We start from the raw sequence: 12321 nt of genomic DNA, 5'->3' as shown, positions 1-12321 counted from the left end.
CACCTTATTGATAAACTCTTACTGAACTATATTCCGCCTCTGTTGTATCTGCCTGTGTGAGACTAAGGTAAGTGAGAGAAAGGGGTGAGATCTGATTGACCACGATTCCCTTCAGGAGTCTTTCTTGTCATGAACCTGGTTGCCACAATCATCCCTGCCCATGGGTGGAGATGAGGCGCTGCTAGTTAGCCAGAAAACGTAGATTAGGCTGACTGGGTATCCCACAGTCGATGCGATTCTGCCACCCAAATCCAGTAGCCTCATTAGCATAATGAGAACCTACGCAACACAACCACATTTGGGTCGTGGTTCACCTTAAAATTCAAATTCAAGTAAATGCCATCCACCGCTCTTCCACAGCTCTCATCAACCTGACACTTTATTTCGCCATCTGCCTCCACCGCCTTGTTTGGATATGCGGTGCAGTGCAGGTGATGAAATGTCATTCAGCATATATGAAGCACCACGAAGGCAGCATACTCTGGTAAGTCTCTTCAACTTCTATTAGATCTTGCATGGTGACCAAGATGCACTACTCTGTCACCTGTGCTCATTTACATTTACCTCTGTTGATTCCCGATGTTCACAAGTTACCTACTAGACTACTAAGAAAACAACACGCCATTTTACATTTCAATGACCAACAAACAAAACTAGTATCACGCCTTACAAACCTGCCTGTTTACCAATGAATCATGAACAGCAAGGCTCTTCCAGAAACTCAAATGACTGCTAATTTCCCAAATTTAAATACAATATCTGCATCAGTCTAGCACCTCTCGGAACAAAGATCAAAACCTAGGAGCCACTTACAATGCAACACAAATGTATCAAAAGAAAGGTTCTAATATACTTGATACCACATTATAAATCCAACATTCAAACATTCCCCAAAGGAAACCTGCTCCAGATCATGCATCACACTGTGGCTTAAAGGAGGCAGAGGGTTTGCTGTCCAGGTTCCCCAGCTGTACAATGCTAATGATGCCAATTACAGAATACCATCACAAGAAAATTTAAAACTCCCCTTCCTGAATGCTCTAGACATTGGACCCTCCTACCTGGAACCATGATAAAAAAAACTCTTTTTGTTGATGTTTAACAAGTGGCAGAGCATACTTGCAGTACATACTTCCAATATACATATGAATACATAATAATTCTTAGTGCACCTTTGCACCCAGCTATAAGAACAAGTTACTTAGCTCCGGTAACACCATTTCTGGTAGAGACTCTATCTAGCTGCAGATTCCTTACCTTAGAATTATCTCCAGGCGTCAGACTGGATCCAGAACTTTGTTTTGTGAGTAGTACACCTGCGTGTCAGTAGATGGCATTGTTCGGCTCCATGAGCGTCACTGGCATCATCTGCACTGGAACTGGCGATCAGGGTACCCATGTAGTCGCCACCCAGGAGCACTGACGTCAGTTTTTCACGTGACATTCCACACCAGGAGCGCAGAGCCATGAAGAAAACTGGCCAATGGTTTCAAAAACTAGGGTCCTTAAAGGTTAATAGGCCTGTCCCTAAAAATCTGTTCAGAGAGCAGGGAGGATGAATTGGTCTGTAAGGAATTTACGTCTAGATAGAGTCTCTACCAGACACGGCATTACCAAATGTAAGTAATGTGTTCATCTGATAGAGACTTATAGCTGCAGATTCCTTACCTTAGAATAAATAGGCAAGCAATACCTTCCTCAGAGGTGGATCTGCAGACTAATTTCAGACAAGGAAGTCCTGCAAGACTGAAGGAGCAAAGTGCCCAGCCCAACGGGCCTGACTGTCCAGGCAGTAGTGCTTCGTGAACATGTGCAATGAGGACCATGTTGTCACTTGGCAGAAGTTTAGGACCGAAACTCCGAGTGATAACACAGAGGTCACAGCCTTAGCTCTGGTGGAATGAGCTTGCAATACTTCTGGCGTTTGTTTCTTGACCAGTGCATAGCAGATCTTGATACAGAGCACAATCTTTCTGGAAATGGTCTGATTCTGCACAGTCTGACCTTTGTTTGCTCCCACATACCCCGCGAACAGTTGGTCGTCCACCCAGAACTTTTGTGTGCATTCAAGGTAGAACGACAACACTCTTTGGGTCCAGACAGCAGAGTCGCTCCTCTTTATTGGGGGGATGTGTGGGGGCATTAAAAGTAGACAGGGCGATGGATTGGTCTACGTGAAAAGGAGTGACCATTTTCAGAAGAAAGGAGGCACTTCGGCAAAACACTAGTTTGTCAGGATAAATAGTGTGGTAAGAAGGTTTAGATGACAAGGCCTGAAGTTCACTGATCCCACCCCCAGACTGATGTTATCTCCACCACGAAGGCTGTCTTAATGGTAAGTAACCTGAGAGGGCAATAATGAAGCTGCTCAAAGGGAGCACACATGAGAAATGTTAAGACAAGATTCAAGTCCCACTTAAGCGTTATAAAGGGTGAAGGATGGAATATATGCTCAAGAATTTTCAAGATCCCATTTACAACAGATTTGAAGAGGGGTGGCTGATCAGGCAACTGCAAAAAAGCAGAGATAGCAGAGAGATATCCCTTACGAGTGCCCAGAGCACAGCCCTGCTGGGCGAAGGAGAGAAGAGAAGGAGAACATGAAAAAGGGAGGCAGAAAGGAGATCAATTTGGTTTTCCCACTTTGGGAGAAAGGTTGAAAGTTGTCAACTGCTGCTGCTCCTTCTCCATAGAGGAAAGTGAAGAGTTGATAAGTTTGGGGAAGAACCCTCCCCTGCTGCTGCGATAGAGGATCCTCCCAAAAGGTCAGCCTGATTGGAGGATAGATGGCCACACTCAACAGCTCGGGATACCAAAATCTCTGTGACCAGTGCGGGTCCACAAGAACGGCTTGGGTTCAGTCATTATGGATCTTCTTGAGAACTCTGGATAGGAGTGGTACGGGCAGAAAGGCGTACAGGAGGCCTGAGGTCTATTCAAGATGAGAAGCATCTCCGAGCAAAAGCTGCCTTGGAAAGTCCAGCGTGCAGAACTGCTGACATTGGGTGTTCTCGTCAGAGACAAACAGTTCTAACCAAGGCTTCCCCTACTGCTGAAAGAGACCTTGCATTACCTCCGTATGGAGATACCATTTGTGATCCACTAGGTATCTTTGGCTGAGTTCATCCACCCTGTGTTCAGAGAGCCTGCCAGGTGTTAAACCATTAGTGAAATGCCCTGATGTTCCATCCACATGCAGAGCCTCTTGACAAAGGGTCCACAACCCTGCCCACCCTGTTTGTTGCAGTACCACTTGGCAGTGGTGTTGTCTGTGAACACCTGCACCAGCCTTCCCTTGATGGAGGGTAGAAAGGCTTTCACTGCCAGTCGGATCACACAGAGTTCCAACAGGTTGATCTGGGGTCCGGATTCTGCCAGAGACTATAGTCCTCTGATCTCCACCTCTCCCAGAGGGTCACCCCATCCCAAAAGTGACACATCTGTCACCACTGTAAGGTCTGGTTAGAGAAGGGAGAGGGATCTGCCGCTAATTCAATTCCGTTTGTTAGCCACCACTATAGATCTTTTGCAGTTCCCTCTGAGAGCTGGACTATATAGGAGAGATTCCCCTGATGCTGCGCCACTGGGACTTCAGGTCCCACTGCAGACCCCGCATATGCCAATGGACATGTGTTGCAAGCAGGATGCAGGAAGCCAGGAAATTCAACAACCTCAGGGTCATTCCCACCGAAATCCAGGTTAGAGGATGAAACATCAGTATCTTAACCTAAATATCCTGTACTCACCATTCAGGAGGATAAGACCGAAACAGCACTATTTGCAGAAGAGCCCCGATGAAAGAGAGCATCTGAGAAGGAGTCAGGTATGACTTCCAGTTGTTTTAAGTGAACCTCAGCAAGTGCAGGTTGTCTGCCACAGTCTGGAGGTGCGAGACGATAATCTGGGGCAAGCCCGCCTTCAACAGCACGTCATCGAGGTAGGAGAACACTGGTACCCCTGATCTCTGCGGATGAGCTGCAGCCACCGCCATAACCTCGGTGAACACTTGTGGGGCACTGGTAAGGCCAAAGGGAAGCACAGTGAACTGAAAGTGCTTGTGGCCTACTGTTAACTGCAGGTAACACCTGTGAGCAGGTAAGACAGGGATGTGAAAATATGTGTGCTGCAAGTCCAGTGATAGCATCCCGTCTCCTGGGTGTAGGTCAAATAGAACCTGAGCCATGGTGAGCATTTCGAACTTCTCCTTCTTGAGGAAAAAATCGAGCATGCGTAGGTCTAAGAAAGGGCGAAGGCCTCCATCTTTTTTAGGCACCAAGAAGTAGTGGGAACAGCAACCACGGCCAATCTCTGGCATCAGCACCCTCTCTATGGCTCCCTTGATCAAGAGAGACTCAACTTCATGGCGTATAAGGGAAAGGTGATCCTCTGTTAGCTGGTTGTAAGTGGGTGGCATGGAGGGAAAGGGTAGTCACGATGGAGAGGGAGTAGCCCCTTCAGAAGATCCGCAAAACTCATCTGATAGATGTTATGAAACACCAGTGGGGCATTTGATGGTGAATCCTTCTGCCAACTGCGTGTCCATGATGGTAAAAGGGTAGACAAGGAGAGTTTGAAGGCTGCAGCTGCTTGGAGGGATGTGGACTTTCTCCACTGGTGGCAGCCCAACCCACAGAGTCTGTTGTTACCGGGCCCTCTCCCACTAAGAGGCTGAGGAGCATGCACAGCATGGTGGCTTGGAGGGTAAAGGTGCGGTTGGAAGCTCCTTCTGTGGCCACAAAAAGAGCAAAAGGCAGATTGTAGGTGATGAGTGGCCATGAAAAGCCCAAGGACCTGGCCGTAGCCCGACTGTCCTTAAAGCACTCCAGTGCCGAATCCGCCTTGTCTCCAAAAAAGAGGGGAGCCATCAAAGAGCATGTCAGCCAGACATGATTGGACATCTCCAGAAATGTCACTCGTCCTCATCCAGGCATGGCGTTGTAAGGCAACCGTCGATGAAACTGCTCTACCCAGTAGTCAGTGGTGTCCAGCCCACATCTTATTGTGAACTTCACTGTGTCTCTCCCATCGGCAAAAGCCTGGGAAAGTATGGCCCATGCCTCCTCCGGGATCGATGGCAGCACAAGAGCAACCGTATCCCACAGTGCATAGGAATAGCAGTGCATGGACAGCAATGTCAGACAGGTGGAAGAAAACATTTTCTTCCCTAAGATGTCCAGCCTCTTGGATTCCATATCTGGGAGTGTTGGAGGGAATGAGCCAGGATTTACAAGAGACGTAGAGGCTTGAACTACCAAGTTCTCTGAGGTAGGGTGGTGGATGAGGAAATTTTGGTCCCCTGGAGCGGGGAGCTGAAGGCGGGCAATCATTCTATTCACAGGAGTCTTGACTGCCACAGAGGGCAACTGAAGTTCAAGGGACTCAGCCACCATCCGTTGCACCATGGCGAAGGACGCTCCTTCCTCCGTTGCCATTGTAGGGAAAGAAAGCATGCCAGTATCTGGAGAAGTATCAAGTCTAATGGCATCTCCAAGATCCTCACACCAGTCCAAGTTGGTATCATAAAGTTAGTATTCACCAGAGTCCAAAGGCCCCTCCCAATACCCCCTGAGTCCTAGGCCATAAGAATAGGACTCAGGCTCCGGGCTGGAAGGCATGGCTCCAGTTGCCCCCCCTAGGTGGCATCAGTCGATGCCCTTCTGGCTCCGTATCAGAGTCAAGGATGAGGATTGGGATGGCACTTCCAGTAGGCACCAGTGGCCCCGAGAGGGTCAACAACAGGACCAGCACCAGGGAAAGTCGACATGACACTACCGGAGTCAGTATGGATCTAAGATTGGATCTTAAGGTCCAACTGACGCTGAGGCCAGAGCTGCTGGCGCTAAACCAAAAGGGGCCCCTTATGAACCACTGGTGACCGAAGGTGCGACAAAGGGAAAGAGCCGCCCAAATATGAGAAGCATTGCCTCACAGAACTCTTGAAGTTGGGTGGGGTGCTCCGTCCCCGTGAAACTCGGGGAGGTGTGGAGATGGCCCAGGCTCTGGCTCTACCCTGCAGCAGGCCTCAACAAGTGAAGCTCCCTCATCTCGTTGTCCGACAGACGAGGTGAAGTCGAAGACCTCATCAACTTCTTCTTTTTTTTTATGGTGTGGGACTTACCCGAGTGTCCCAGCTACTGTGAGTGCAACAAAGATCTAGAGCTCTGCGACCACTCACTGCGGCGTCACAAGTTGAGCCACCGGGAGCATGAGAGATCACTCCCTCTAGGCCTTTGGGCTCATGGCATGACAGTCCACACAGGCCTTCGGGTCGTGGTCGCAGTTGAGGCACCAGAGTCATACAAGGTGCGGATCCGTCATCAACATTGAGCGGTGACAGGCACCACAGGGCTTGAAGCCAGCCTTTCTTGGTGACATCCTGCTACATCAGAAGGGAAACCCTCAAACCGACATTGACAAACATTGAAAAAGGTTAGTGAAAAAATAACAAGGGGTAGCTCTTTTTCAGATCTGTGCTTACGGGCGTGGAAAAAAAAGAACTGGTGTCAGCACGCCTGGGTGGCGCTTATATAGGCACTGCAAAGGTGAGTTCCGGTGCTGACAAGCTGGAGCTGGACAACACCACTGAGCGTTGTGCAGGGGTACAGCTCACAAAAAAACATTCCAGATCCAGTGTGACACCTGGCGATAATTTTAAGGTACGTAATCTGCAGTTAAAAGTGTCTATCAGATATTACACTGTAAGGACAGGGACATCCTAGTTGGAAATTATTCCACCACCGACCCCAGATCTTCTTGTGCCTATGTGGACAATTCCTGCACAATAGATTGGTTCCCCATCTGGGGTTCATTTATCCATGCCTCTCAGCCATTCCAGCTTTGGTGGAGATACCACTGATGACCAGTATTTAGTGATGTCTCATTTGGCAAGAAGAATCCCCATATCCACTAGTATTCTCTCTCTTCCCATGGAACCTCCAGGTATTGTATAACACCTAGGCAGGGTCACTGGAATTATGAGACTGGGAAGGACCAAATTATGCAGCAAGGTTGACTAAACTATATGGTAAGAAAAACCAAATATGTGGTGTACGACAGCCATTTTGTGAAGGCATTACTTTGATGCTTTTCTATATGGTTACGTTGTCTGGGAAAAGCTTTCTCATTGTTTGTACTAGAATAATCCCCCAAATACAGCAATAAGCAACTAAAAGATTATTAGTCAACCTTTGAGAAGGGCCCTCCACTGCACAGGAGCATCTGTCACCACGTTTTTCATACCTTTTGGTCCTTTTCAGCTATAAACTATTTTTGGGGTAAAATCTGCTCTTTATGCAGCAAATGATGGATTACATGGCAAATATGGCAACCCTATACTTATGCAGAAAAAGCCACAGCAGAAGAATCACATTATTACAGTGGCCCTGCATCTAGGTCTGTGAGCTTGGCTGAAAAGTCAATGAGTTGTTTCAACATTTGGATTAGCATGCAAACAACATTGTGTCAGTATTCTTGAATTTCTGGATATCTCCCCATCATAAGGAAGAAGTCTTCTCTCTACACTTATACCTAGTGCACCGTGAAAGAGAACCTCTACCCAGCTTTAAAACGTGTCTGGTGTGCAATAGATTCTGTGTAGGTAAAACTGGGTTAGATTAGGCTCAATCTACATGAGGTGGCCTGTTCCTGGGTGGCAGTCCAGCACCCTCCAGTATTCCCCCTCTAATGGACCAATGCTGCCCTCTCACTGCGATTGACGTTTCACAACAAGATCCATAGCACCAAATATTAGACTTTGATATATACTTGGGAATCCTCCACCCATCAAGTTGCTCTGTTGAAATTTTGGCTTCTAATGGGTTGAATGTGGGAAGGGCTCTTGCACCCAGTCAGAAAATCTTCAGGAGGTGTTTTAGCTTAAGGCATCTAGGTTAATAGGACGTTCCAAGCTCTATTTCTTCCTGTAGTGCAGGAAATTATTTCAAGTGATTCCCTTCTCACACATCTTCTAAGATTGAGATTCCCATACAGCTTCACGCCTTAAATCCCAATAGTATAGAGGAGTGCAGTAACCAATAATCTAGCCATAATGGTATCTCGTATGAGTTTGCCTTCCCACTCGATTCAGTGGATGGCCTTTTGCCAGTAGGTCCCACAAGCCTGGTCATGGTGGAGAAGGTTTTTGGATGTTGAGAACCCACAGAGAACTTTTAGGATTTGTGCATTCTCTAGAAGGTCTTGCTCAAGGTGAGGTAAAAGACAGGATTATCTCTATCCTCAAAGAGCCAGTAGATCGCAATGACCCAGTAGTAAAGGCGTACCTCTGCCATTCCCAACACTCCCTCATATACTGATTTGGTGCATTTTTCGAAGGTGAGTCAAGATTGTTTACTTGCCCATATGAAGCTGAGTGCACATGCTGTTATTCCATTAGCGAACCACAGAGGGAATTCATATAGGAAAAGTTTAGGAATGTTCTGAATTTTGGGTAGTAAGAATATTTTATATAATGGCACTCAGCCAAACATAGTTATCTGTAGCTTACCTCTGCATTATCCAGCAATGTTCATTACCACCTAGAGTGCACTGCACAGTTTCTAGCCCAGGGATATTCAAGTTGTTTTTCTTTGAACCACAGCAGAACGATCAGCATGGTTTCATTACACTGAACTAATATAATCAAAGGTGCTTCAAAGAAGGTCTTGTATTGCAGCTCTTGACCTCTTAGTTGTGATTGCATATAAGTCTATATGATATAAACTCGGACACGGCTCACAGTTCCACTTTTGCCCTTATGAAAACTATATCAATTGTATGTTAACAGGAAGATTTTACAAAATGGCCTCCTACGCTTCTTAGTCACTCACATACAATTTAAAAAAAAAACTTGCCCCATAACTGTGTCCCAGAAAAATGTATGAGAATTAATAAATGAAGAAAAACTTTAAAAACCAGTGAAAGTCACCAAATATATAGTTGCTTGTAACACTGGTTTTGTACATCTATTCTACTCTACATTCACATGAAAAACTGATGTTACAAGACCCTGTGGCAAACAGCCAACCAGGAAGAAAATAAATATATAGCAAACATAAGTTCCATATTTTAAGCAGAATGCTTCAAAACCCACAGCTTAACCACGTAGAATGGTAGTTCAGCAGGAATAAATGGTGGTTCATCCTTGGGTATGTGCTAGCAGTGGGAGGAGCTTTCCATTCTGCATGGCCTAAGCTGATTTATAGGACCTAGAGGAAAGACCTACTAAGATGTGGTGGCAAGTGAAATCATGGAGTACCACTGGAGTGGAGGGATTATATAACCGTATAATCTATTGCGTCTGTGTCAAATCAAAGGAAAAGATTTAAAATTTAGCATACAGCCTGAGAAAAGAGGCACGGAAATAAAAGCATGAAGTAATGATTTAATGTCTGAGTAAACAGCCAACAGCCTCTCCTTTTTAGCAGACCTGGCATCTACAACTACATTGTAGGGTTATAGTCAAAAGACATATCCGGGTAGTAGAACTTGGACACAGAAAACATTTCCTTCCACCATCACATTTTGTCATGTTCAACAGGTAATCAATCAATGGTCTTCAATATACTTGACAAGCATTCAATGACCTTTAACAAACAGGATATAAAAGTGAAGCTTTGTCTCCAACTAGCTTGCCACAGGTCTTTATATCCACATAAGATAGCCATTCGTCGATGACAACAGCCAAATGCAGCTCGTAACTAGGCAAACCTTAGAATACAAAAGAAGTTTTTGAGGACAGTGAATCAAGATGGAACACTGGAAACTCGTTCAGCTGACAAGCGTTTAAGCTGATAATTGATAAGCAATCCAGCACATTAGAGCAGATGTTCTTCGCCATTGCCTCTAAAACTAAACCATCATATTTTCTTCTTTCATGTAGAGGTAATAGAGATGCATTGGTTGTGCGTGTCTTTATCTCCCAACTTTGAGAAATTGGCCTACTTAAAAGATTTTCAAATGTCATTTTATTTCTACTTTGGACTATGGTCTTGCTACTACTTTTAAAACCCTTTCTTGGCATGTCAATAATAAGCCTGGTTAGTAATTTTCAAAAGCATCTCCTACAGGCTTGGTGCCATAATGACAACTTCCAGTGTCCCAGTGCAATATGGAATGGCCTAAAAAGCACAACATACATTATAAGGAATAATAATAAGGATAATAATAATAACAATATTGTCTTCAACATGGGTGTGCCTGGAGACTGAATTGCTTTGTTGGCATTTGTTTAAGAAATCACCCATCTTTCTGTAATTCTGATGCCAGCCTATGCTGTGTGATATTTTTACTCTTCTTATCAAGTACATAGGTTAAGTTTATCTATTGTTTACGACCTAAGCTACCTCTGGCATGCCAGTGTAGAAGAAGGTCTCCACCCCCCTCAAAGCCCCTTGGCTTGAGAATGTCTTGGTCATTATTAACATCATTAACATCACCCAGTTCTTTCTGTAAAATCTGTTGTGTAGCAGAACACTATCCTAGGCGCGCAGCCCAAGGCCAGCAGTGAGGCTGTTGAACATGTATGTACCAGTTGCACAGAATGCCAGGGTGCAATAGTTGGTCATGAAGACACAACAGAGAATTGTGTCACTGTAACATGCAGAGACTAGCCCCTTGGGGGAACTGTTTACGTTTTTTGGCAGCACATTTGCTGCTTCTGTAACGCTGAGGAAGAGTTGTTTTGTAACACTGAGGAACGATCTGTCACACATCTTTAACACAGTTTAAAAATAGGAGGCTCTGCTAAGGCACCTACAAAGTACATTTTCTATAGTTGAGGTACTGGAGAAACACTTCCCCATACTGACATTTTCTACTGAAATCCGTACAATTTCTATGCAGAAGCGCATATCAAAGAAATAAAATCTTTATACACTTCAAGTTAACTGAGAATGTTTACAGATCATCTTTAACATGCAGACCTCTGGCATTTTGCATAATTTATAGAAGTTACATGGTACAGACGTGTGAGGACAGCATGTTACCTTGATGCTGTTCTTGAAGATGTAACCAGGTAAGGAGAACCCTTTCTTCTTATCGATTGGTTCACTGAAGATGATGATCTGCTCAAAAAGGAAGACACGTCGCTCCTTTGGCCGAGTCGAGAAGCAGCCATCCTGCTCTCCCACACTGAATGTATCCTGCTGGAGAAGCTTTCCCTGAGCTGTGATTTTACCCTGAAAGATCATAAAGCAAAAACCGGGTAATAGTTCAACAGCCATGGAGTTAGTAGGTTCATCTCACCATTCAATATAGGACCTGAGCAGCACTATTATCATTCTGGTGTAAAGTGCCTGCAGGAGAAGGGACCATCTGAGCTTTATATTTTACAAACACCTTCTACCAAAAAGCAGTTAGAAATTTCTGGGAAATACTGATAACAAGTGGAAGGCAGTACAAAGGTGTATCTGAAGCTTTGTAAACGTTAAAGAAATTGGGGAATTTACAGTTGTTTTAAGAGAAGGTCATTAGTGGAGAACATTTATAAAGATACTTATCTAAAGGGCTTGGGAATTTGGTGTTCACCATCATTTTCAGTATCATTGCTTACCTCAAATCCTTGCAGCCTCCCAAGATTCATCATATCGTTGCAGCGCTTTGGTACGAAGCACATAACCTCAACAGCTTTCTGCAAAACATAAAACATCCCAAGGCACACATAAAACAACTGTTGACCCTTTGTATTACAGCACATGTCCCAAATATTTTATTTTCTTGCTTGAAAATATACTCGCATAAATGTTGTCCTTATATATCAATTAGAATTCTGCTTTCATCCCAATTGTGCTGATATAAAAGTCATACTTAGTGAACATTACTGGATTTCTAGAGCTCTTAAGTGGCTACTGAAATGTATACATTTAAGTCCAATCAGAGTCCAATGTCACTGACTGTTTCAGCATTCAGTTCTTCTGAACATTCCACATTCAAGCAGATAACGACCCGTGTATGAGTCATGTGAGCCTATGGCTTAGTCAGAAGCCAGCAACTCAGCCAGGCCATCACCTCCTAGGTAATTTCCAACTCCAGCAATAACTATTACTATTGTAAATCTAATCCACAGAACAAATGTTAGCCTGTAAGCATCTGTTTGTAGTGTGTAATGCTGTCGATTCACACGCTCTGCATAATCTTGCCATCTAGTGTTGGGCTCAGACGTTTGCAACTTGTTTCTCTTCTAAGAAGTCTGTTGAGTCAAAAGGTACAGTGAATCTTCTTTTAGTTGGCAATGCACATGGGCATCTTCTCCGTTGTTAGGTTGTTTTACTCGTAGCAGGTGAGCTTAGACATAAAGCAGTGAATAGGACAATTGGGAGACCATGC

The 12321-nt window shown here is 44.8% G+C and overlaps 1 protein-coding gene across 2 annotated transcripts in view; it reads right to left on the bottom strand.

Moving 5' to 3' along the window:
• ARHGEF25 (Rho guanine nucleotide exchange factor 25) overlaps nucleotides 1-12321 on the bottom strand; it is a 728124-nt gene that overhangs the window by 83040 nt on the left and 632763 nt on the right. For both annotated transcript variants that reach the window (XM_069230834.1, XM_069230833.1), the window contains 2 exons: nucleotides 11549-11626; nucleotides 10983-11174 (listed from right to left, as the gene is read on the bottom strand). In XM_069230834.1, the coding sequence (XP_069086935.1) occupies nucleotides 10983-11174; nucleotides 11549-11626 (270 nt within the window). The remainder of the gene's footprint in view (nucleotides 1-10982; nucleotides 11175-11548; nucleotides 11627-12321) is intronic.

This window comes from Pleurodeles waltl, chromosome 4_2, assembly GCF_031143425.1.
Source record: "Pleurodeles waltl isolate 20211129_DDA chromosome 4_2, aPleWal1.hap1.20221129, whole genome shotgun sequence".
Taxonomy (NCBI): Eukaryota; Metazoa; Chordata; class Amphibia; order Caudata; family Salamandridae; genus Pleurodeles; species Pleurodeles waltl.
This window is presented reverse-complemented; position numbering and strand designations above follow the sequence as displayed.